The sequence below is a fragment of the Candoia aspera genome, chromosome 2, assembly GCF_035149785.1.
Source record: "Candoia aspera isolate rCanAsp1 chromosome 2, rCanAsp1.hap2, whole genome shotgun sequence".
NCBI lineage: Eukaryota > Metazoa > Chordata > Lepidosauria > Squamata > Boidae > Candoia > Candoia aspera.
This window is the reverse complement of record NC_086154.1, coordinates 125,284,643-125,306,792: the sequence shown is the minus strand read 5'-3', so window position 1 is coordinate 125,306,792 and position 22,150 is coordinate 125,284,643. Positions and strand designations below refer to the sequence as shown.

At 39.6% G+C, this 22,150-nt stretch overlaps 1 protein-coding gene across 1 annotated transcript in view; it reads left to right on the top strand.

Annotated features, from left to right (window-relative positions):
- Positions 1-16,679: 16,679 nt before the first annotated feature.
- Positions 16,680-22,150, top strand: part of KMT2D (lysine methyltransferase 2D) — an 82,799-nt gene continuing 77,328 nt past the window's right edge. The window contains exon 1 of the mRNA XM_063293532.1: positions 16,680-16,741. Within this exon, the coding sequence (XP_063149602.1) occupies positions 16,689-16,741 (53 nt within the window). The 5' untranslated portion in view covers positions 16,680-16,688. The remainder of the gene's footprint in view (positions 16,742-22,150) is intronic.

Below are 22,150 nucleotides of genomic sequence, written 5' to 3'. Positions count from 1 at the left end.
AATGTTCTGTTACGTTTCCAACATTGTAGAATAACGTATATGTATTTACACAGTACGGAATGAAGACAGAAAGAGATTTGATACGAGCTAATTGATGATGAAGTCAGCAGAACCCTTATCCAGCATTTTATCTACTGACCATACTTGTGTACTTGGGCAGTATATACTAATAGGAAGCGAAGGGGGTTGGATTGCTATGTGTAGGCAGGTATGGGATGCTGGGAGTTGTAGTTCCGCATCTGAAGGGCCACAGGTTCTGTATTACTAGGCTAGACAGGCAAATGTAGCTTGCTGAAATTTGAAAATTGGTGAATTCTGTGATGCCCTCCTAACTTGTTTTGGCAGGAGTAGAGAATTGCAACTTCTCCTCCAGAATCAAAGTTTCTGTAATTACAGATTGACAGTGTGAACTTTATATTACTTGAATATGAAGTGCTGATGTGCTGTAGGTTGTTAATTTTCTTAGATTTTAGATTCTACCTCTCAATTCAGTTAAGCTTCAAAATAATAAAATGACTTTTAAAAACCACAAATTTATATTAAAAATAACAGATTGAAGAAGAGATATTTACATCAAGTTATCACTACAAGGTGGTAGAAAAATAAAATAAAACCCTTTGTTTAATACCAGAAGAGTAAAAACTTGACACCTAGTGTGCTTTTCTGGGAAGAGTTCTACAGGTGGTTGGCACTGCTGAAAAGATCCCCAGGGTATTGCAGAAGGCAAAGGCATCTAGAGCATGGGTTCTGAGTATTACCCTGGCATATTTGGGCAGGTTCATGTATGGGCAGACTTTCCCAGGCAGTCTGAAATTTGCACGTTTAGCCTGGCAGCCATAGAATTGCATGCTGGAGAATGCAGGGAATTCCATACAAGTGGCTGGCAGAGAAGAGATTTAGAAAGTATGGAAAGAAGACAGAGCGGCTTTGCCCCCAATGCAAGTACTAGACATTTCTGAACAGTCTTCAGAGGCAGATCCGTGTACAGATTACTGCATCAATCTAACTGGGAGGATTGCAAAGAATGGGTTTGTTGTTTATTCGTTCAGTCACTTCCGACTCTTCGTGACTTCATGGACCAGCCCACGCCAGAGCTTCCTGTCAGTCGTCAACACCCCCAGCTCCCCCAGGGACGAGTCCGTCGCCTCTAGAATATCATCCATCCACCTTGCCCTTGGTCGGCCCCTCTTCCTTTTGCCTTCCACTCTCCCTAGCATCAGCATCTTCTCCAGGGTGTCCTGTCTTCTCATTATGTGGCCAAAGTATTTCAGTTTTGCCTTTAATATCATTCCCTCAGGTGAGCAGTCTGGCTTTATTTCCTGGAGTATGGACTGGTTTGATCTTCTTGCAGTCCAAGGCACTCTCAGAATTTTCCTCCAACACCACAGTTCCAAAGCATCTATCTTCCTTCTCTCAGCCTTCCCTATGGTCCAGCTCTCGCAGCCATACATTACTACGGGGAACACCATTGCTTTAACTATGCGGACCTTTGTTGTCAGTGTGATGTCTCTGCTCTTAACTATTTGATCGAGATTTGTCATTGCTCTTCTCCCAAGGATTAAGCGTCTTCTGATTTCCTGACTGCAGTCAGCATCTGCAGTAACCTTCGCACCTAGAAATACAAAGTCTTTCACTGCTTCTACATTTTCTCCCTCTATTTGCCAGTTATCAATCAAGCTGGTTGCCATAATCTTGGTCAAGCTGGTAATGGTGGGTAAATTATGGAATGGGTAATGGTGGCTGAATTATCTCTGCCTAAATGGATTTATGGTTTCCATACTATTGATGTTCCTCCCTCCGTATTCAGAACATGAGGAACATTTTTTTTTAATGATGAGAGCCTTTAGTATTTTATGAGATAGTTTGTATGTTTAAAACATAGAGGACTCAAGTCTTCGGTGCTTTAAAACAACCTTTCATATTGTTGGGTCTCTGGGCATGTAGTATTTGGACTACAACTTTCATCCCCTTGAACATAGTAGTTGGAGGTTATGGGGATATTACTTTGACGAGTTCTGGGAGTTGAAGATTAGGAAGTACCGGAGAACTGAATTATAGTTGGTAATATTTGTTGTTGTTGTTGAAAATGTCGTAAGTGGTATGCAATCTAGAAAAAATGTGTACATGTGATGTAAAGCAATTCATGATTTTGGCAGGGTGATTTGAGAAAATGTTCTTTTTAGGCTTGAAATATATATTTCTTCTTGCAATGAAAAGTCTATTATGTTCTTGATGCCTTTTCTAGTATTGACCTAGATACTTTAATGACTGTTGGAGCCAGATCCATCAAACAAGGACCAGCAAAGAATCCTAAAGATTGTATTAATATCTCTATATATTTTGTGAATGTTAAATATGTAATGCTTCTTGCTGTTAAAATTTAATATAAATGAAGCCTGCAGGTGGTGGTTGAGCTTTGCCTTGGCATGATACTGTGTGCCATGGAAGTCATAGTTTTCCTTCTAGACACAAAGAAGTGATGACGTTTTTTTCAACCAGTCATTCTGCATTACCTTGAGGCCTTGTTCTAGTATCTGAAGGAGATTCTACACATGTGTGCGTGCACGGAAACCTTTTCTGACAATCCTAGTAGTTGACATTAGATTGAGGAAAAGCTTGGGGTGATGCAGAACAAGGTGGCAGCTTGGCTTTACTTTTAGGAAAAGAAAGAAGGAATATGCTACTTCATTAAGTTGCTTCAAAGAGTGCATGGCGTGAACCTTTGTTGAAGTGAAGAACTCTTTCAAAGTTTTGCACAGCCATAATGTAAATATCTACCAACATATATGATGCAGCAGCACATTGAGAAAGTAGCAACTGCCTGTGATAAATAATGTTAGACACTCTCACATTGAGGTAATTCCCTGTGGCATTTATTTAGCAACATCATGGAAATGGTTTGCCCTTGTCTTCTTCTGGGAGTTTTTAAAATATTTTTTATAGTTCCTGGTTTAGCCTAAGCCCTGGTGATCTCTCATCCAAGTACTAACCAAGCCTGATCTTGCTTAGCTTCCAAGAGCAGGCAGGGTTGACCAGATGGTGTTACTTGTAGACACAATAATATGATAGTACAGTTCTGGGAAAAATTATTAACTTTTATATTTTCTTGATTTTTGCGTAACTTTATTGTTGGGTGTTAACAGAGCTTTGTTTGAATCTTACTGATATATGAAGGGAGCTTGAGTGAATGGATAACACTAAAGTGTGGTGCTTGTTTTATGCAAGTCATCCAGTATATGATGTGCCAGTCTGAAAAAGTAATTGCCTCCATCTCTACCCCCCCAGTTCAATTAATTCAATAAAGAAGTTAACTAGGGTCAGTTGTGTGATTATTTAACCATCAGGGTTGGTTTGGGTAACCCTTGCCCTATATAAGCCTCATAAATGGTTTTCCTCATTATAGTGATACACACACACACATATAATCATATAATACTTTTTTTATTAAGAATTTTAATTGCAATACTAAAAAGTAATAACTAAACTTAGAAGAGAATGGAAAAAAAGAATATACAGTGCAGGAAAGAAGAAAAAGAAAAGAGAATATAATAAAAAGAAAAATATATAAAGAAGTGGCTTCCAACCTTCATCACAACAAGTATAAACAGATTTAATAACTCTTCACCTCCTATAAGGTTAAACAGATATCTCTTCATCCTATATCTGTCCCTTATCTATAAACAAATCCATAAAACATTAACTTTTCAATCCTGGTGTCAGCAAAAGTCCATAAAGGGTTGTCAGAACATTGCAAAAAAAAAAAAAAGTCTTATTTTAACCTTGATCAAATAAACCAACTTTATATTCCTTTGTTTTACTGCTAACAATCTTTAATTCAATCAAACATAGTAGTAGGATTTGATTTCTCTTCAATTCTTTTTTATCCACACAGATTTCTTCAAGTGCTTAACAAGCCTCTTTTGTAGATCCAATAAGAAAACATTTTCCAAGTCATTCTCTTGGTTGATTATTTGTATTTTACTTTTAATTTTTGAAACTTCAGCCAGTTTCTTTTGTATATCCAGTACAGGTAATCCGTGACATACAACCATTCGTTCAGTGATCATTTGAAATTACAGTGGTGCTGAACGAATGGTGGTTACAACTGGTCTTTGGAGTTCTGGCTGTCCCAGCACCCCCGTGGTCATGTGATCCCATTCTAGGTGCTTGGCAACTGGTTTGCACTTATGACCAGCTGCAGGGCCCTTCGATCACATAATTGCCATTTGCAACCTTCTCTGCCATCTTCCCCAGAAATCAGTGGGAAAGCCAGCAGGGAAGGTTGCAAGTCGCTGGGGTAACTCTCCCCCACCACACATCCATCCCAACCATTGCCGTGGCTCCCTCACACTCCTGCACACCCTCACGTGCCCTCCCTGATCCACCCTGTGCCTCCCTCTCACCATTGCACACCCTCCCTGACTCAAGGAGCAGCCATCTGGAGCACATGTGGGTAATCTCCCATCCTCTCCTTATCCAGAGAGGTTCCAAAGAACCAGTTCTACTCACTGGTTCCTTGGTCTTTGCCCCAGTCATTGGCTCCACTTTAGCAGAGTTGTCTCCAGTTTACCATACCTCTCCCAGAAGCTCCCCATCACAGTGATGTTCTCACTACACAGATTCTAGAGGCATGTCACACCTCACTGTCAAGAAATGTTTGAAGACCTCTTTAAAATAATCATTGAAGTCTATTAATCTGGAGAAGGCTACACAACTATTTCTAATTTTATTTACTTATTTATTTATCACATTTCTTCACTGCCTATCTCGGCAAGCAACTCTAATGCTCTGGGGCTCCACTGATCCACAGTCAAAAACAAAATGGAGATGATTTGGGACAACAGTAAATCGTCTCAACAGTGAATCTTTTCAACAGTGGCAATTCTTTCAAAATTACTCCAAGAGTACAAGATAAAATTGTCCAGATAATCACAAAAAACTCAGAACATCCAGGGAACTGCAGGCCTCTCACCTGGTTAGTGAGTGTTCGTGACTTCACCAGCAAAAAAAGAACTGGGTAAAATTGGGGTTCATAGAGTAGCAAAATGAGATCATTGCTCCCTGAGAAAAAGCATTGATGTTTGTCTCAAGCTTGCGAAAAAGCATCTAGATGACCCTCCAGACTTCTGGACAAATGTTATATAGATAGATATGTTAAAAATGGAATTTAGAGGGCTACATGGATGTTGCTATGTCTAGTAGAAACCAAGCACTGCATTCCACAATGAGAATCTCATACCAATTATGACGTTTGGAAGAGGTAGTAGTCATCGGCTGGATGACTTGGCATCATTGAAAGAAGCATGGATTCTGCTTTGTATCAGAATTTTACAACGGAATATCATGCCATGTTTCCAACAGTGGAAACCGAAGCGTAAGTGGATCCTGTAGCAAGACAATTCCAAACATGCAAGCAAGTCTCTCGTAGACGGTAGGTGAAGAACAATGACGAAGCCAACCCCATAGAAATGTTCTGACAGAACCTGAAACGACTACAACAGTGATAAAATTCTCACATGTTAGTGAGTTGAAGTAGTTTGTCCTGGAGCTACACAGTGATGTGAAAGGCTAGTCACCAGTTATAGGAAGTGTTTGCTTATAGTTACTGCAGCTAAAAGTGATGAACTGGTTACTGAATTTAACAGGTGGGATAACTACTTTTTCACAAAGGCAGATGGCATGTTGGATGACTTTGTTTCTAAAATAAATACCAGATTTGGGCATAAAATAAATACCAGACTTGATCATTATTTGTTCATTCAGACTCCCTTTATACAATATAAGACCTGCATGAAGCACTGATGATATTTAGAGGGGAAAATATCCCAAAATTAAGAAAATCTGAAAAGTGAATATTTAAAAAAAGAACAGCATAAATTACTGTAGATCCATAAACAGTGTTTGATAATGAATTCTATTTTAAATCTCTAAAATAGACAATATTATGATCTACTATAATCACAATTCTGTGGCACAGAAATTGTTTTCGTATAGTTGATTTGTGATTGTAACATGACAGAGAGTCATGTAAGTGAAAATGGTTTAATACTTTTTGGTTAGAAGAAGACACCAGTGTTGAAAAAAAGTCACATTTGCTATTAGTGAAGTTGTAATGTTTAGCCAACTCTCTGGTTTGAATAATTCACTTAAAAGCTTTAACTAAAAATGTCTTTGGGTAGTGGGTCATTTTTATTACCAGGATTGCTGCAAATGTAAAGAGGAAGGTATATTAGAAGGAAATGCTCTTCCTTTCTCTCTCATAAGTGAGAATGCCTCTTCAGGTTGCTACTATAGATGCATGTCATATATCAAAGAAGAATGGGTGTTTTTTTAGAATTATTTTAATGCAAACGTGTTTGATTACAAAACAAAGATGTATTTAATTTATGTGACATTGCTGCGTTAGAAAGTGTGGAGAAATTAGTGATTGGATCACCAGATTTTGAAGGCAGTTTAAAATAGCAGGAATACTGCTAATTATAATAGGAAAAAAGAGGCAGTTTTGAGAATAATATTTTAACTCTAGAGAAGCTGGTACTCTAAATGCCAACATTAATTTTTGTAAAAAAAACCAAACCCTAATATTTTAGAAGGGGACTTAGTTGCAGTGGTTATAGTTTGCAGAGGAAAAATGGTTTTAGTGCCAAGATGCTGCCTTTATTTACTCTTTTAGCAAAGGAGAACTACAGCAGTGTTCCCCACTCTGGTGTCTTTCACACGTATGGTCAGTATCTCTAGCTAACTGGGATTGCGATCGTGTGACATCATTTTGAAAAAGATTGAGCTTCGGACATGCATTTGAACTCTGTGGAATCCTTTCTCTGTTATGGGGAAATTTGTATTGGCTCCTCCCTGCACAAGTAACAGCAAAGGTTTCCACTTTAGCAAATGGTAGAGCCTACCGTTTAATTTATTTGTTACTTATTTATTACAGATGCTTTTATGCTGCTTCAGTCATCAAGACTCTGATAAGCACCTCACAGCAGCAACATAATACATAATAAAACCATAATAATACAAGTTGTAATATTTAATAAACCAATTAAGTAATCATATTACCTTGAATTCTTGAACCTGGATTGCAGAACCAAGCCTGCTAAAATTTTGAATTGGACCATCCCACAGAAGCAAAGAATAGTGCCATATATCACACTGTAGTCCCAGGGTTCCCCAAACAGGTCAGTATCGACTCCCAAAGATTGTTGTGGTTTGTAGTACTATTAGTTAAATTAGTATTTATTAAATTATTTTCATATAATAAATGTTTGGGGGTTGATGAATAATCTGAAACTTCATGAAGGGTTCAGTGAGTTTGGGGACCCCTGCACTACACTGTCCATCGAGCTCAGGAGGGCAAGAAGTGTGGCATCTGGGTTGCTTGTCAGATACAACTCATAATGCCCCTGAGGCCTCCACTTCCCTAGCCCTGCTCTCATCAGTGTTTACCTGGGGCTGGAGTTCTCCTCTGTCCTTCAGCACCAGCTCACATTGACTTTCCTTCCTTCTGTCTGGTTCTACTCTTCGATTCACCCTTTTCTTCCTCCTGTTTCCCTAACTGCTTCACTTGCTCAGCATCTCTCTCACACTTTGCTTTTCTTCATAGTTCTTTTATATTTCTGTTATCCCAAATGCTGCCTGCTCCAACCCTTGCTGAACATTTGCTGAAAGCCTGAAAAGTTTCTATCACTTCTAGAAGAAAAGTTTTTTTTTCCTTTAGTAGAGGGAGCTGTGAGACTGTTTCTCTTGGGTTGAGCTTGATTCCTGGTACGATGGATGGGCCTGTATATTTTCTTGGCAACAATATTTGGCTAATAATAATATGAAAAATAAAGTAAAAAGGATTTGTACCTACTTTTAGAATATGGGCTCCAACTTGCTGCACAAAACCCTGAGCAGCCATCAAGTCACCCAAAATAGTGCAACCCTAAATTAGCCTAAAATGGGCTACTGTAATTGTTAGTCATCTCCAGGATCTCAGGCTGATGGTTGGAGTCATCACATGTTATTGACATTTTGATGGAAATGCCAAAGACTGAATCTAGAACTTTATGTATGCAGGGTATATAATGGGTCACTAAGGGACGCGGTGGCGCTGTGGGTTAAACCGCTGAGCTGCCGATCGGAAGGTCGGCGGTTCGAAACCGCGCGGCGGGGTGAGCTCCCGTTGCTCGTCCCAGCTCCTGCACACCAAGCAGTTCGAAAACATGCAAATGTGAGTAGATTAATTGGTACCGCTTCGGCGGGAAGGTAACGGCGTTCCGTGAGTCATGCTGGCCACATGACCCGGAAGTGTCCTATGGACAACGCCGGCTCCAAGGCTTTGAAACGGAGATGAGCACCGCCCCCTAGAGTCGGACACGACTGGACTTTACGTCAAGGGAAACCTTTACCTTTACCTTTAAGCTGTGGCTCTCTTCGCCCCCCCCCCACCTTCCCATCCCATTTGCCAGCAAATACCCTGCTAGGAATTGGATAGCTACAGGCTGTACTAAAAGTAGCCATTGGAAGCCAAGCCACATCCTGGGACTACAGTTTGCACTGAGCCATGGGGACCAAAAAGACCTAGGCTTCAGCTATCAAAACAGACCTATTGGCTTTGGGCCAATGACCTCTTTCAGTTCCATGTACTTCCCCAGAGGTATTGTGCTGGGGGAAGGTTGGAAGGTATGCTGCTCTGGCCTCCTGGAGAAAAGATGTGATAAAAATGTATGTGCGTATGTATGTATCGTTTATTTGATTTTGGCTTAGCATGTTGTGTTAAGTCAGCCAATTGTAATTAAGTCACAAGTCCTATTTAAAATGCACTGGCTCAGCACAGCGTTTTGCAGTGCTTCTCAGAGTCAGGAGTTGTGTGTTCTAATAATTGTGGACAGACCTCTCTTTGTGTCCATTTTGGTACTGCTATGTTGATCCTGGAATTTTTGTTTGGAGCTAGTAGTGTAAGTGGTGGTTCAGATAGCTAGAGCCCAAACCATTAACCATTTTATGGAATTAGCTCTGTATTTTATGGTCCAACTGAAAGTTGTGAACTTCGAAGCATTGATAAATGTGCGTATTCTGCACCAGCTACATCTTTAAAGCAATCAAAGTAGTGTGGTAAAACCACTTTACTCCTTACCCCCAAGCTGCAGTCCTATTCAGAATAATAAAATAGACACAGTGGCCCTTGTGTGTAGCGTTATGCTGCAAGTAATCTAATTGGGAGAGAGAATTAGTAATTGGAATAGTGATGACCTTTGCTATGATGTGTGACCTTTGACCCAGGAAAAGAATTCAGTTCTGGCTCTCATCTTTTCCCATGCTCCAATTTAAAAGTGTCCTTGAACAACTTGAGGTCCTGACAAGAAATGAGAAACAGGTTTCAGTGAAGATGTTACTTGATTTATTAAAGAGCCTCATGGCAGAAGTGAGCAGCAATCTTTTTATTCCAGTGTATTTTGGGGGGGGGGGGCTACAATGAAATGTAGCCAATGTGATCCCAGTTTTCTGTACTTCTGGGTCCATGGGAATGTGAATGATTAAGTGGAAGTAGTGATCTTCTATTTTTTCAGCCCTGGGTCTTGTCTTTAGCTTTAAACTGCAGTATTCATGCAACCTAAATGTTGTACCATAGATACATGTCTTTGTCCACCTCTCCCTCTTCTCTTAAACTTCAGAAAAAATGGCATCACTGGGATGACCCACTTCAGGTTATTAAGGTATGGGATATAACCATTAATTAAAGGCCAAATACATGGTATCTTTGGATATAGAGTAATGAATCTTAATATAATTGTCACCTACTCGTTTTTCATTTGGAAATTATAAAAGCCAAGCTACACTGATTTGCATGCAGTGCTTGTTCAAAGAATGAAATTATTTACAATACTACTTTTCTATTTCTCTGTAAGCTGCTTACTCCTGCAGCAGTTGGTGGTACCTAGCTGACCTTAGCTGATTTGAAAAATTGAGCAGGGTCAGACCTGCTTAATACTTGGATGGAAGAGCACCAGGAAATGTCAGGGCTGTAGGCTAGACTGGGAAGTCAGAAAAATATCCTGACATAAGTCAAGGATTTTGACACTGCTGCTAAGAAAGAAAACTAGATGTATGTGTCCATGAAGTCATCAGAAGTTGAGTTTGCCTTAAGGGAGATCTGGCTTGATTGACCAGCTTGTGTACACTGGTTGTATTATGTCAAGCCATAATGTTGCTTGTTCGGGCTTAGATTCTCTTTAAATGTGACCCTCACCAGTATGGCATAATCAGCAAGTCATGGTTTTAAAACCTGGTTAAACCCAATCCCAGTTGGGTTCAGGGATTTTGTATGATAAACAATTTACTAAACAGGTCTGGATTTGTGAAGGTCTTTTAGCTAATTCTGAAAATAGTGACATCACAAGATGAGTCTGGATTTGGTTTGGCTTAGCTTTATGTCAAGGTAATGAATTCTAGATTGGTGGAGGTGAACTTTGTTTGCTCCCCTCTTTTTTTTTTTTTTAGTTTGAAAAGTACCCAGTTCAATCTTTCCCTCAAAATGGAGTTTCCATTTGCAGGAGTCGAGGATTCCGCTGCTATGGCGATAGTGCAATTCAGGCCACTCCTGCTTAACGAAAAGCAAGCATCATCCTCTGAAAAAAGGGCTGAAAGAACCAAACATTTTCAGTGGGGCAGGAAAGTGGTATGGTGCAATTTGGACAGAAAAAGGGAAAGGGAGACACGCTTGTCTTTTTATTCATCCTGGCATCAGAAAGCAGGCCTGGCCTAGCTGAAGATTAAGGGAGAGTTGGGTTCTCTTGTGTTACAAGGCCATGCCTGGAACCTAGGCCCTAAAGTAACAGCTTAAGAAAAGCCTCCCCTCTGTTACCACTCTCCACAAGGTTTTAAGCAGCTGCCTTCCAAGTTATATTTCAGGGGTGGCCCAAGTTTAGATTCTCTGAGCTGCAGATACAACTTTGGAAAGTTGACAGTGCACCTAGCCTATACCAATACATGTGGCTTACCCCTTGCTAGGTAAGGTCCCAGAATTTATTTCTTTTAATGCCACTAGCTTTATTTTATTAAGTCACCCACTTCCAATGAGGGAGCATGAGACAAAATCTCTGCATCAATAAATAAACACGAATGAAGAGAATATATTCTTAGGAAACTGTAGGTTAATTCCCCTCTTGCTCTAATGCCCTGTGAAAAATGAAAAAGTTTTTGAGGAGGCAGGCTAAGCTGCCTTTCTTACACGAGGCCTGCAAAACCATGCCTGAACTGAAGTCTGCAGAGCATGGCTGGAGAAAAATGGGGTGGGAACACAGCTTGGGCCTAACACTTTGCAGAGTGACAAAAAGTACCCAGAAGGAGGCAGTACTAACTGGCCTCTTAGCCTCCTCCAGGTATTAGTACCTCCCTTCTTTCCTTCTCTCTGCCTGGCTCTGTATATGCTTTTCCTTGTCTGAATTCATTGCCCTCTCTATGCTATTCATCCTGTTTGGCAGAGCTGTGCACAAATCCAAATTACAAGAGCCCAGTGTGATTCTTAGTGCACATGGGCACTTGTTTGGCTCATGTCAGGCAGTTCATGAGCTCAGGAAAAGTCACATCTTCTTTAAGATGTTACTGACAGATGCTACGTGTGTACCCACACAGTCCCCAAATCCCATTTTTCCAGATCTCTGCACAGTACTATTCTTTGGCATTAGGGTGCTTTTGTGCTTTGCATATTATTTGCACCACTTAAACAGCTACTTTTATTCCTTTTTTGTGTATGTCTTTGTATGTCTGTGTGTGTATGCACTTTTGAGTCGGTCTTGACCCCTGGCAACAACAGAGAAGTCCGTGCAGTTTTCTTAGCAATATTTTCAAAAGTGGTTTGCTGTTGCCGCCTTTTTAGTGCTGAGAATGAGTGTCTGGCCCAATGTCACCCAGCTGGCTTTGTCCTAAGGAAGGACTAGAACTCACAGCCCAGTGCCTTAAACCACTACACCATACTGACTCTTTAGTTATAATTCTACCTTTCCATATATCTCTGACATCTGTTGAGACCCTTAAGGATCCAATGAGGATGATTCAATAAGGACGGAAACTCAGTTAAACTGTCAAGACATATCATTGCGTCTTCTGAGCCGTGATTTCCAATGAGTACTGTTTCTTGGAGTCTGTCACATTTTCTTATAGTCAGATCAAAATGACTGAACAAAAAGCATAGCTGGAGATGGTCCCCAGGTATCTGATTTCTAGTTCTTTCTCTAATCACCTTGGCTTAATGTGCTATGCAGATATCCATTCTGTGATGGACATCCTGCTGGTGCAGCATGGGGGTAGGGATCCCTGGCTTTTTCTATAGTTTTCAGGCTGCCTTTTGTCTTTCATACCCTTTCTCAGCCCTGCCTCTTCTTGGGGGTACCTCAGCTGAGATGTTTTCTGCTGCTTTCTGCATGTTTTAGTTGAGGTCAGTCTGTATAAATGCCAAAGAACCTTGTACAGTTTTGCCTACTTGGGAAGTCCTGTTCCTGATAATGGCTTCTTCCTGTTCCCTTAATAAGCCAGTTCTTCCACTGGGAATCATTGCTATGAAAGATAGCAGTGAAGCAGGTGCCACTTGCCTGGATTATAACAAATGTTATTTGTTATCTCTTGCAGGTAGGCGTAGAGGCTATCCTAAAATGACCAGTTGCTTATGGGTAGTTTTATTGCCTTGTAACTTTCTTTGTTGGGGTTGCAGAATCTACATTAGAGGCAATGATTAGAGAGGAGTAGAGAAGGGTTAAATTGTGAAATGAAATTCAGTGGCCTTGGTCATGTTTGGGAATTCAATAGTAGATTTTCATTCTCCATAAATTCAGTGTAATGTTATGCTGTTACAAGAGATCTTGGGAATTTTTAAAGCAATAAGGATTAGTAAGTTCTTACTATCCTTGTTGCCTGTTTGCTTTTTGGTCTAGCTCTCGGGTCCCCAACTTAATACCAATGTGCTCAGCATTACCTCCCTTGCCTTCCTGTATCACCTGATTTTATTTTTATTTTATTTATTTTATTTTAATTAAATGGGAAAACAGTATTGCTGTAAAGTTTTGAGCATCATCTTTATTTAAATGACCTAAACATTCTTGGAAAATAAAAAAGATGCGTGGCTGTAGCTCAGTATTTTCTTTTAGAAGCATGGCCATCTGCCCCCCTCCCAGAGACAAAGATAAGTTAAGATCGTAGACAGTATTTTAAAGGCTTGGAATGAGGGAGAATGATGGAATGAGGGAGAAGAGACCACTGAATCCAACAGAGAGCAATCCCACAGTTTGCCTTTTGGTAAATGGATATATTGTAATTGGCTGTGTTCTCCATGGCAGTTATTTTGTGAGAATGCCCATGAATTGCTAACAAAATTCTGGATGTGTCTGTTCACTTAAAAATAATTTGTAATTTTCACAAGATGTGTGAACAGAGTTAGTGAATTAACCACAGTTTGTTTTAGGACTGTAATTTATTGTTTGGTGTTGCCTTACTGATTGCAACCATAGTTTGTTTGGGTGATGGGTAAACATAAAATGCAGTTTATGGTTTCCTGGTTTAATTCTAGTTTGCTTTTGTATCCTGCCCAAACCTGAAATGTTAAAAGAATGGAAAATAAATCAGAAATACTACTTTTCTGCAAGACTGAATCTGGTTTGTTTAACGAACTGTGACCTGGTTTAAGTGACAATATCAGCATGAGCATAGGAATAGGAAATCCACAGATAACTTTGCTTAAGCATGTTGCAAGTTTTTTATACAAGATCTTTAAATGGTGCATTAAACAAACTGATTGCTCTAGTAACAGCAGGATGATCTCTGAAGGTCACTTTCAGGTAATTTATGTGAACATGCCTATCAGAGGGTAAATGGAATCCATTTCCACATTTACTTTTTGTTTGCCATAACAAATAGGCATGCTTCTTATTTACTGAAGGGACATTAATTTGAGAGGGGCAGATACCACTTCTTAGTTTATCATTCATATTTATCACAGAATATATTTGGAATTGGCTAGAGATTATAGGAGTTTTAATCCAACACACCTGGAATGTTGTATGTTTCTGCGTTTCCTTCTGACTTTTTAACATTGTCAGTCTTTTGTCTTTGATTTTTCTTTTTGTGGAAATAGTGTGATCTAGACTTGTTTCAGTTGTAATTGCGTGTTTGGGATTTTGGAGTTTTAGCCCTGAAAATTTTGAGTTTCTGCTTTGGAAAACTGTGTCTTTGTATATGTTTTGGATTTATCTCACGTCCTTGTACTGAAAGCTGGAGTTGTTGTAATGCAAAGACAAGCACATCTAATACGATTACTGTAATATTATATATTATCAGTTTAATAATATATAATATTTCAGTAATCCTATTAGATTACTGATTAAAGATAAACTGATATTCTGTGAGGGAAGTTCATCTAGTGGGACCATGAAAAAGAGCATTCTCTGTGGTGGCTCCCTCCCTGTGGAACCTCATTCCCCCGGTGATTAGATTGGCCTCCAGCTTTATACTTTTCTGAAAGACCCTGAAGATGCTTTCTCAGCAGGCCTGATCAAGTGGCTGATCTGATTGTATTTGTAGCTGCTGCAGGGGGTGGGGGGGTCATAGGTTTTTTTATGTTGTGGATTTTATAATTTTGTAAGCTGCCTGGAGTCACTGTGTGTGAGTTGGGTGGCCATGTAAATTTATTGAATGAATGAATGAGTTAAAATCCACCTGAGAAACTGAGTTCCAATAAATTACATTCAGAAGCCTTTTAGCTAGACTGTTTGCTCCCTCCCCACAAGGCCTTTATTACCAACTGCCCTTTAGGAAGATTCCCTAGAATTTTGGGGGGTAAATTTTAAAAAAATTACAGTTGTTTTTTCTCATATTTGTTGCTTGGGAGGATAGGGAGTCTTGTCCTGGAAGACAGGATAGAGATAATTTTAGTAAATAAATGAAATGTCTTGCTAGAGCTTGAGTCAAGATACAGTTTGCAGTTTTACATGTCTCAGTGTTGGTTGCACAGTAATGCAGAATGCCCATTTTCATACAAGGAACTTAATACAAAGTTGTGAAGTCTACTTTTATGGCTGGAGCTCATAAATTAAATTGAGAGAAATCAAGAAAGGAGGGGGAACTTATTTTTTCCATACCACTGACAATCCTTTTGAGCATGAGATTTCTCTCCAATAGCAGTTTTTTAAATATTTGATTTATATTTGATTTTATAATGCACTTTAAAAAGTCCAAAAGTTGTGATATTAAAGGCAAAGGTTACAAGAGTCTCAAGTTTTCATTTGCATTTGACATGTAGTAGCAAGAATATCAAACTAAATATACTGTGTTATACACAGTGGATGTTTGTGTTTATGCTTGATTCAAAATCTTGCAATTACATTTAAGATATCATTTTAAAAATGCTAAGAATCTCTGTACACTAAGAATGGACATATTACTTCTATGAAACTATCATAGTGTTTAGAATTTAACACTAAATTCAAAATTCCATAAATACATTTAGTTGCATAAAGATCTTACTTGTGCCTAGATATCCCAAACTTTATACCAGACTTTCCCACCCTGGACACCTCCAGATATGTGGACTTCAAAGGAAGAGTGCCCAGGTTGGAGAAGGCTGCTTTATACTAAACTGTGATAGAGACTTAGTTGTATTTCTTTCAGTATAAATATTCAAAATTAAGCTTTGCCATAAGTAATATTGAAGGGAGAGGGATATTTTCTTAATATTTATGTTGATTAGGATAAAATAACTCTAATGTATTTGTAGTCCAGCATTTGTACCTAACACAGTTGCATACCAGGGCAAGTGCTAATTATTAAAACGAGAACATTCTCTTACATAGTTCTTAATCTCTGGCAACTCTGATCCAATTGTTCTTTGGTTCAGAACAGACATTTGCTTCTTTTGAATTATTAGGAAAAAACCCCACAAAAGTCCTGGAAATTTGTACTGTGTTTCAGGGACTGGGTGAATGTATGTCCCCTGGTTTACTGCATGAGTTAGGGATCTGCTTGCAAATTTGATACATAAGAAATTCACAGTTTGTTTTATTTCCAGTATGATTCTACTTGCCTTTGTGTAGAAAAGTTTGGTAATATGTATGCAGGCATGCTTGGGTGTTACTGATCAGGATTTCCAATAGCAGAGAGGCCAGTGCCCTGATCCTCCTTTTTGTTGTTCTCCCACAGCTGTTGTTCTTCGTTACGCTGCCTATGTTGTTGTCCAGCCTTCCCCAACCTGATACCCTCTAGATGTGTTGAACTACAACACCTGAACATCGAAGCCAGCATGGCAGCGAATGAAGAGGGTTGTAGTTATCACATCTAACAGACTGCAGGTCAAGGAAGGCTGCCCTAGCTCCAATTCTCGTGCCTATCCTCTTTTTGTATCCTCACATCATCATTCAGATAGTAGACTTCCATAATCATGGAAAACAAGTGGCTATAAAAGTGACAGACATAGCTAAGTGCCTGGGTTAACACAGTCCTATTATATGTATCTTTATATTATATTTGTACCTTACCGCAGCCAAACAACTCTCATCGATTAACACAGTATAAAGAAAAATAATAGCACAATAGCAGCACAAAATATGTAATTTTGAAATTGAGAAAGAAGCTAAGTGAAAAAAGGGCAGCTTCTTAATGGAGCTGGGGGAAAAGAATGAAATAAGCTGTTTTCTCTGTTCTCTAGGTCTCTTTGAGACAGGATGGATGATCAGAAACCACCTGGTGAGGACAAATGCTCTGGTACACCAGGTAGGTATGCCCATTTTGGACATTGCTATTGATGAGTGGTTTTAGGCAGATATATTACGTAATGCAGCATGAAAGTGGGTGGTAAATAGTAGTATTTACAAAACATGCAAGCTGCCACTATAGAACAAATGACATCCTCCTCCAAATTCCATGTACAATGGCTAGTCAGAATTTTTTTTCGACGCTGATGAAATGGCAGTAGCCTGTACCATACCTGAGGACAGCAGGCTAGTTTAGGGAGGATAGGGCAGGCTATGGGGCCAGGATCTGCTGTCTGGCAGAAGTGACTGCTTCACTCTAATAGCTGGGCTTGCTTTGCTGTCACCAATAATTTGTGCTTATGAAGAGGGTGCATTTACATATCTCTTGGACTACAGGTAATCCACTTTCTAGCATAGCCAAATAGATGGGAGATGACACAATGGGGGGCATGTTTTAGGCTGAAGAAGATAAAGAATCTGCCTTATACTTCAACACTGAAAAAATGACAGATGAAAATGGTATATGCTTTAGTCTTAGTAAGAGTATACTGTGGTGAATAACAGCTATTCTCAATTATTTGTCATACTGATCGACCTTGTTGGCAGAGTGCTAGAAAAGAATTTGGCCCAGGAGAGATCAGAAAAGTCACACACCAGGCATTTCTATAAAAATAATTTTATTTACAGAAAATAAACATATTTAAAGGCTGTTTGCTGAGAGGAGAGATTTCTCTCAGCTGCATATTCTCTGCAAGCCTACACAGAAGGGAAACTGAAACTAAAACAAGTTCAGGCAAGTTCCTCCCTTAGGCAATGCAACCATTAACACGTGAAAAGGGGACAATTACATTCGACCTCTTCACCCGGCCAGAATGATCAGTTACCATAGTAACCTTAATCTGTAGTAGAAAACATATTAACACTCCCCTTTTTATACTACAGAATAAGATGCAAACCAATTTGCTTTGTTAACTCTTTGTGTCTTGGTACAGCAAGAGGTTTGGTTAAAATATCAGCAATCATGTCTTTTGATTCACAATATTTCAACATTATTTCTCCTTTGCTTATCATATCTTTGATATATTGATATCTAATATTGATATGTTTTGTCCTATTTTTGCAGGCTTCAGATTTTGCCATAGCAATGCAAGCTTGATTATCCTCATAAACAGTTATAGGCTGGTTTACTTCCTTGCCTATGTCTTTTAACAAATGTTTAAACCATATAACCTCATTACAGGTTTGTGTTAGAGAATAAAACTCTGCTTCTGCAGTGGAAAGAGCAACAAGTGTTTGCTTTCTAGAATGCCAGCCTAAGCTAGACCCAGCAAATTGAATTAAAATCCCAGAAGTGGATTTCCTGTCACTGACATCTGCTCCCCAGTCAGAATCACAAAAGCCTGCAATTTCTCTGTTCCAGAGGCATTTAGCTTCAGGCAATAATTCTTTGTTCCTTGCAAATACCTCATTAACCTCTTCAGTGCTGCTTTTCCAGTAGATGTAGGCTTCTCTACCTGTCTACTTAAAATGGCCACAGAATTTGAGATATCTGGGCGAGAGTGATTTGCAATGTACAGTAAACTTCCAATTGCAGATCTATATTTCTCTGCCTCAGTTAATTGAGTTTCTCCTATATCTTTCTGAAAATCTGTTATCATCGGAGTAGAGACTGGTTTACAGTCTTGCATGTTAAAATCCTCTAGGAGCTTTTGAATTTTACTACATTGGTTTAACAGAAAGCTACCATCCTTCTCCCTGTGTATTTCCAAACCTAGGTAATTTGTTATAGTTCCAAGGCTTTTTAATGTGAAATGGCTTTTCATGCAGGCTTCAAAATCAAGCCTTTGTTTTTCTGTTGGTGTGAACAGCAGCAAATCATCAACATAAATGCACAGATACATACAGCCTTGTTTGTCTTTCTTCATATATACACATGGATCTGCTTTTCCTTTTTCAAAACCAAAATTCTGCAGTTTTTCATCTAATTTTTGGTTCCAGGATCTAGCAGCTTGTTTTAACCCATAGATTGACTTCTGCAGTTCACAGACTAGATTCTCCCCTTTTTCATAGCCAGGGGGTTGCTGCATGTATAATTTGTGGTCTGAATCACCATAGAGAAATGCAGTTTGAATGTCATAGTGGTGAACTGACATTCTTTGGAGTGCAGCCATTTTTAACAGTAATCTAATTGATTCACCTTTAGTAACTGGTGCAAAAGTCTTGTCAAAGTCTAAATCTTTCCTTTGAGTGAACCCTTTTGCAACTAACCTTGCTTTATATTTCTGGATTTTGCCATCAGCATCCCTTTTCAATTTGAAAACTCACCTGCAACCTAGACAGCGTTCATTGGGAGGTAGATTTACCAGTTTCCATGTTTTATTTTCTTTCAAGGATGCTAACTCCTGTTGCATGGCAGAATGCTAATTTTGTGCAATCTCGGGTGGTAAAGCATTCACTTGTTCTAAAGACTCAGGTTCTGTGAATATGTGAAAAGCCTTTACTGTTCCAGCCTGAAAACGTGATGGAGGAACGCCTTTATTACTTTTCTGAGATCCGCGAGGTAATACAGGGCTTAAATTTTGACTCCTATCACTTTCCTGAGAAGCATCTGTCTCATCAGACAGATCTTCAGTTTGCTTTTCTGGTTTAATGTCCTCATCAGGCAAAAGATCACCATCAGCAAGTCCTTGCTGTTATCTTGTGGTGGTCAGATCAACTGGAGAGCTAGAATTTAATATCCCCCAGTTTTGTTCAGCAAAAGAAGCGCTTTTGCTAATTATTAATTTCTCTCCCATTATGAACCTGTAGCTCCTTTGGCTTTGTTCATAGCCAACAAAGATGGCTTTCTTTGTTGTGGGGCCTCCTTTCCTTCTCTGCTGTTTTGGAATATGAACCCAAGCAGTGCTACCAAACACTCTAAGATGGTTTACCTTTGGTTTCATACCATAAAACAAATGGAATGGAGTGTCCTTAATCACAGAGTTATACAATCTGTTTTGTACATAACAGGCAGTAGATATTGCCTCTCCCCAATACTTAAAAGATAAATGTGAATCTTTAAGCATGCATTCCACCGCATTTTGCAAGGTTCTGCCCTTTCTTTCAGCAATACCATTTTGCTGAGGGGTGTAAAGGTTAGAAAGAATTTGTTCTATCCCCTTTTCGGCTAGGAACCTTTTGAATTTGTGAGAAAGGTACTCTCCTCCTCTATCACATTGGAGTGCAGATACAGGCCTAGGGAATTTTCTATTTGCCCATGTCACAAAACCTTTAAATTTCTCAAATGCCTCATCTTTATGTTTTAAGATGTAGATAAATGTGTATCTTGAGAAATCATCAATGATGGTCATTGCATACCTTGCTTGTCCAAGACTTGGAGCAAAAGGACCAATAATGTCAGAGTGTACAATTTCCAAAGGTCTAGTTGTAACTCTGTCACTGTGCTTACTCACAGGAGCTTTTAGTGTTTTGCATTCTTTGCAAACTACACAATCTAAGTATTTGTCACAGGGTTTTATCTTTAGGTCAGCACACAGCTGTGGCATTTGTGCTATATACTTGAAATTAGCATGACCCAATCTCCTATGCATCAGGTCATGATATGGAGTGTTGCCAACTGCAGCCTTGCAGCTTGGCTTCCTTGCATTTTGCACAATGTACAAGGAGTCTTTTAATATTCCAGTAGCACACAATTTTCCATTTTTACGTATCTCACAACCATTTTTCTTAAATGTTATGACATACCCTGTTGCAGCCAATTGTGCCACAGATAAAAGGTTTGATTGTAAATTTGGCACATACAACACACCTTTTACAGTTTCTCCCAAGCAGGATAAATACAAGTCACCTTGTCCCATAATTTTGGTGACAGACCCATCAGCCAAAGATACACTTTGTCTTTCAGTTTTAGACAGTGACACAAAAGGGCTTTTACAATTACATAAATGGCAATTGGCCCCAGAACCTAACACCCATACATCAGAATTACCCTTCTCAGCAACCTGTGCAATTTGGGTTGTCTGAAGAGCCTTCTTCTGTGTTGCCCTTGTGTTCTTCTTCTCTGTCTTTCTACTCTTGGGTCTCAAGGCACAGTCTTTCTGCAAATGTCCAGCTGAACCACAAGTGAAGCATCGCTGGCTGGCTAGCGCTGTGGCCTCAGCTTCCTTTCCCTTCTTTTCCCTTGTTTTCTGGTACTTCAGCTTTCCAGAAGAGATGGGGGGGGATCTTTCCTCTCTCTTCTCCCATTCAGCGAGTAAGCGCTGTGTAACATACGATGGGGTGAGGTCTGCTTCAGGCATAGCCTCCAGGGTACAAATCAGCGTGTCCCACATTTCATTCAGTGAGGACAGGAGGATATAGGATTTTGTGAGAGGTGTAAATTCCATTCCTCTCTCCTGCAACTCAATAAACAGCTGCTGAATATAATGCAGGTGCTCAGGAAGGCTATTTCCTTCTGCAAGGTAGGCTTTGTACAGCTTTTTTGTCAGGGTAGCTCTACTCCATGCTGTTGCCTTTACATACAAGTCTCTCAAAGTGTCCCAAAGTTGCTTTGCAGACTGCATACCTCGCACGTGGACTAGCTGATTGTCCTCAACTCCCAGGATAATGGTGGCTCTAGCCCGCTCATCCTGTCTCAGCCATTCAGCACTGGGATTTTGGGGGGTTTGCTCACCAATTGACAGCCAAAGATTCTCTCTGCGAAGATACATCTCCATCTTCAGGGCCCAATTCAAATAGTTGGTCTCTGATAGGTGCTCCAGAGGTAGCCATGGCTTCTTCCTTCTTTTGCAAGTTACCTCAGCTGGCTTTTTTGTCCTGTAGACTGGCAATTGCTGGGGAAAATCTCCAGGTGGCTCCAAAGAAAATCTTCACAGGTCTTTGCTACCTGCCTTTAAATTGTGCATGAGGTGTGGAGCTGATCTCTCTATTCTCTCTGGATTTTACTGGGCTGCTTACTGGGCCCATAACCTGTTGGCAGATTGCTAGGAAAGCCTTTGGCCCAGGAGAGATCAGAAAAGACACACACCAGGCATTTCTATAAAAATAATTTTATTTACAGAAAACAAACATATTTAAAGGCTGTTTGCTGAGGGGAGAGATTTCTCTCAGCTGCATATTCTCTGCAAGCCTACACAGAAGGGAAACTGAAACTAAAACAAGTTCAGGCAAGTTCCTCCCTTAGGCAATGCAACCATTAACACGTGAAAAGGGGACAATTAAATTCAACCTCTTCACCTGGCCAAAATGATTAGTTACCATAGTAACCTTAATCTGTAGTAGAAAACATATTAAGAGACCTGGCCATATGAATAGAATTCAGTTTTTTTAATCTCCAGTCCAGTACTGATGATTAGGTTCTTAATATGCTTTAGTACAGGGGCAGGTTGTTTAGGCTATTTACTATTTGTTGTCTTTTTCAAGGGGCATTCAGC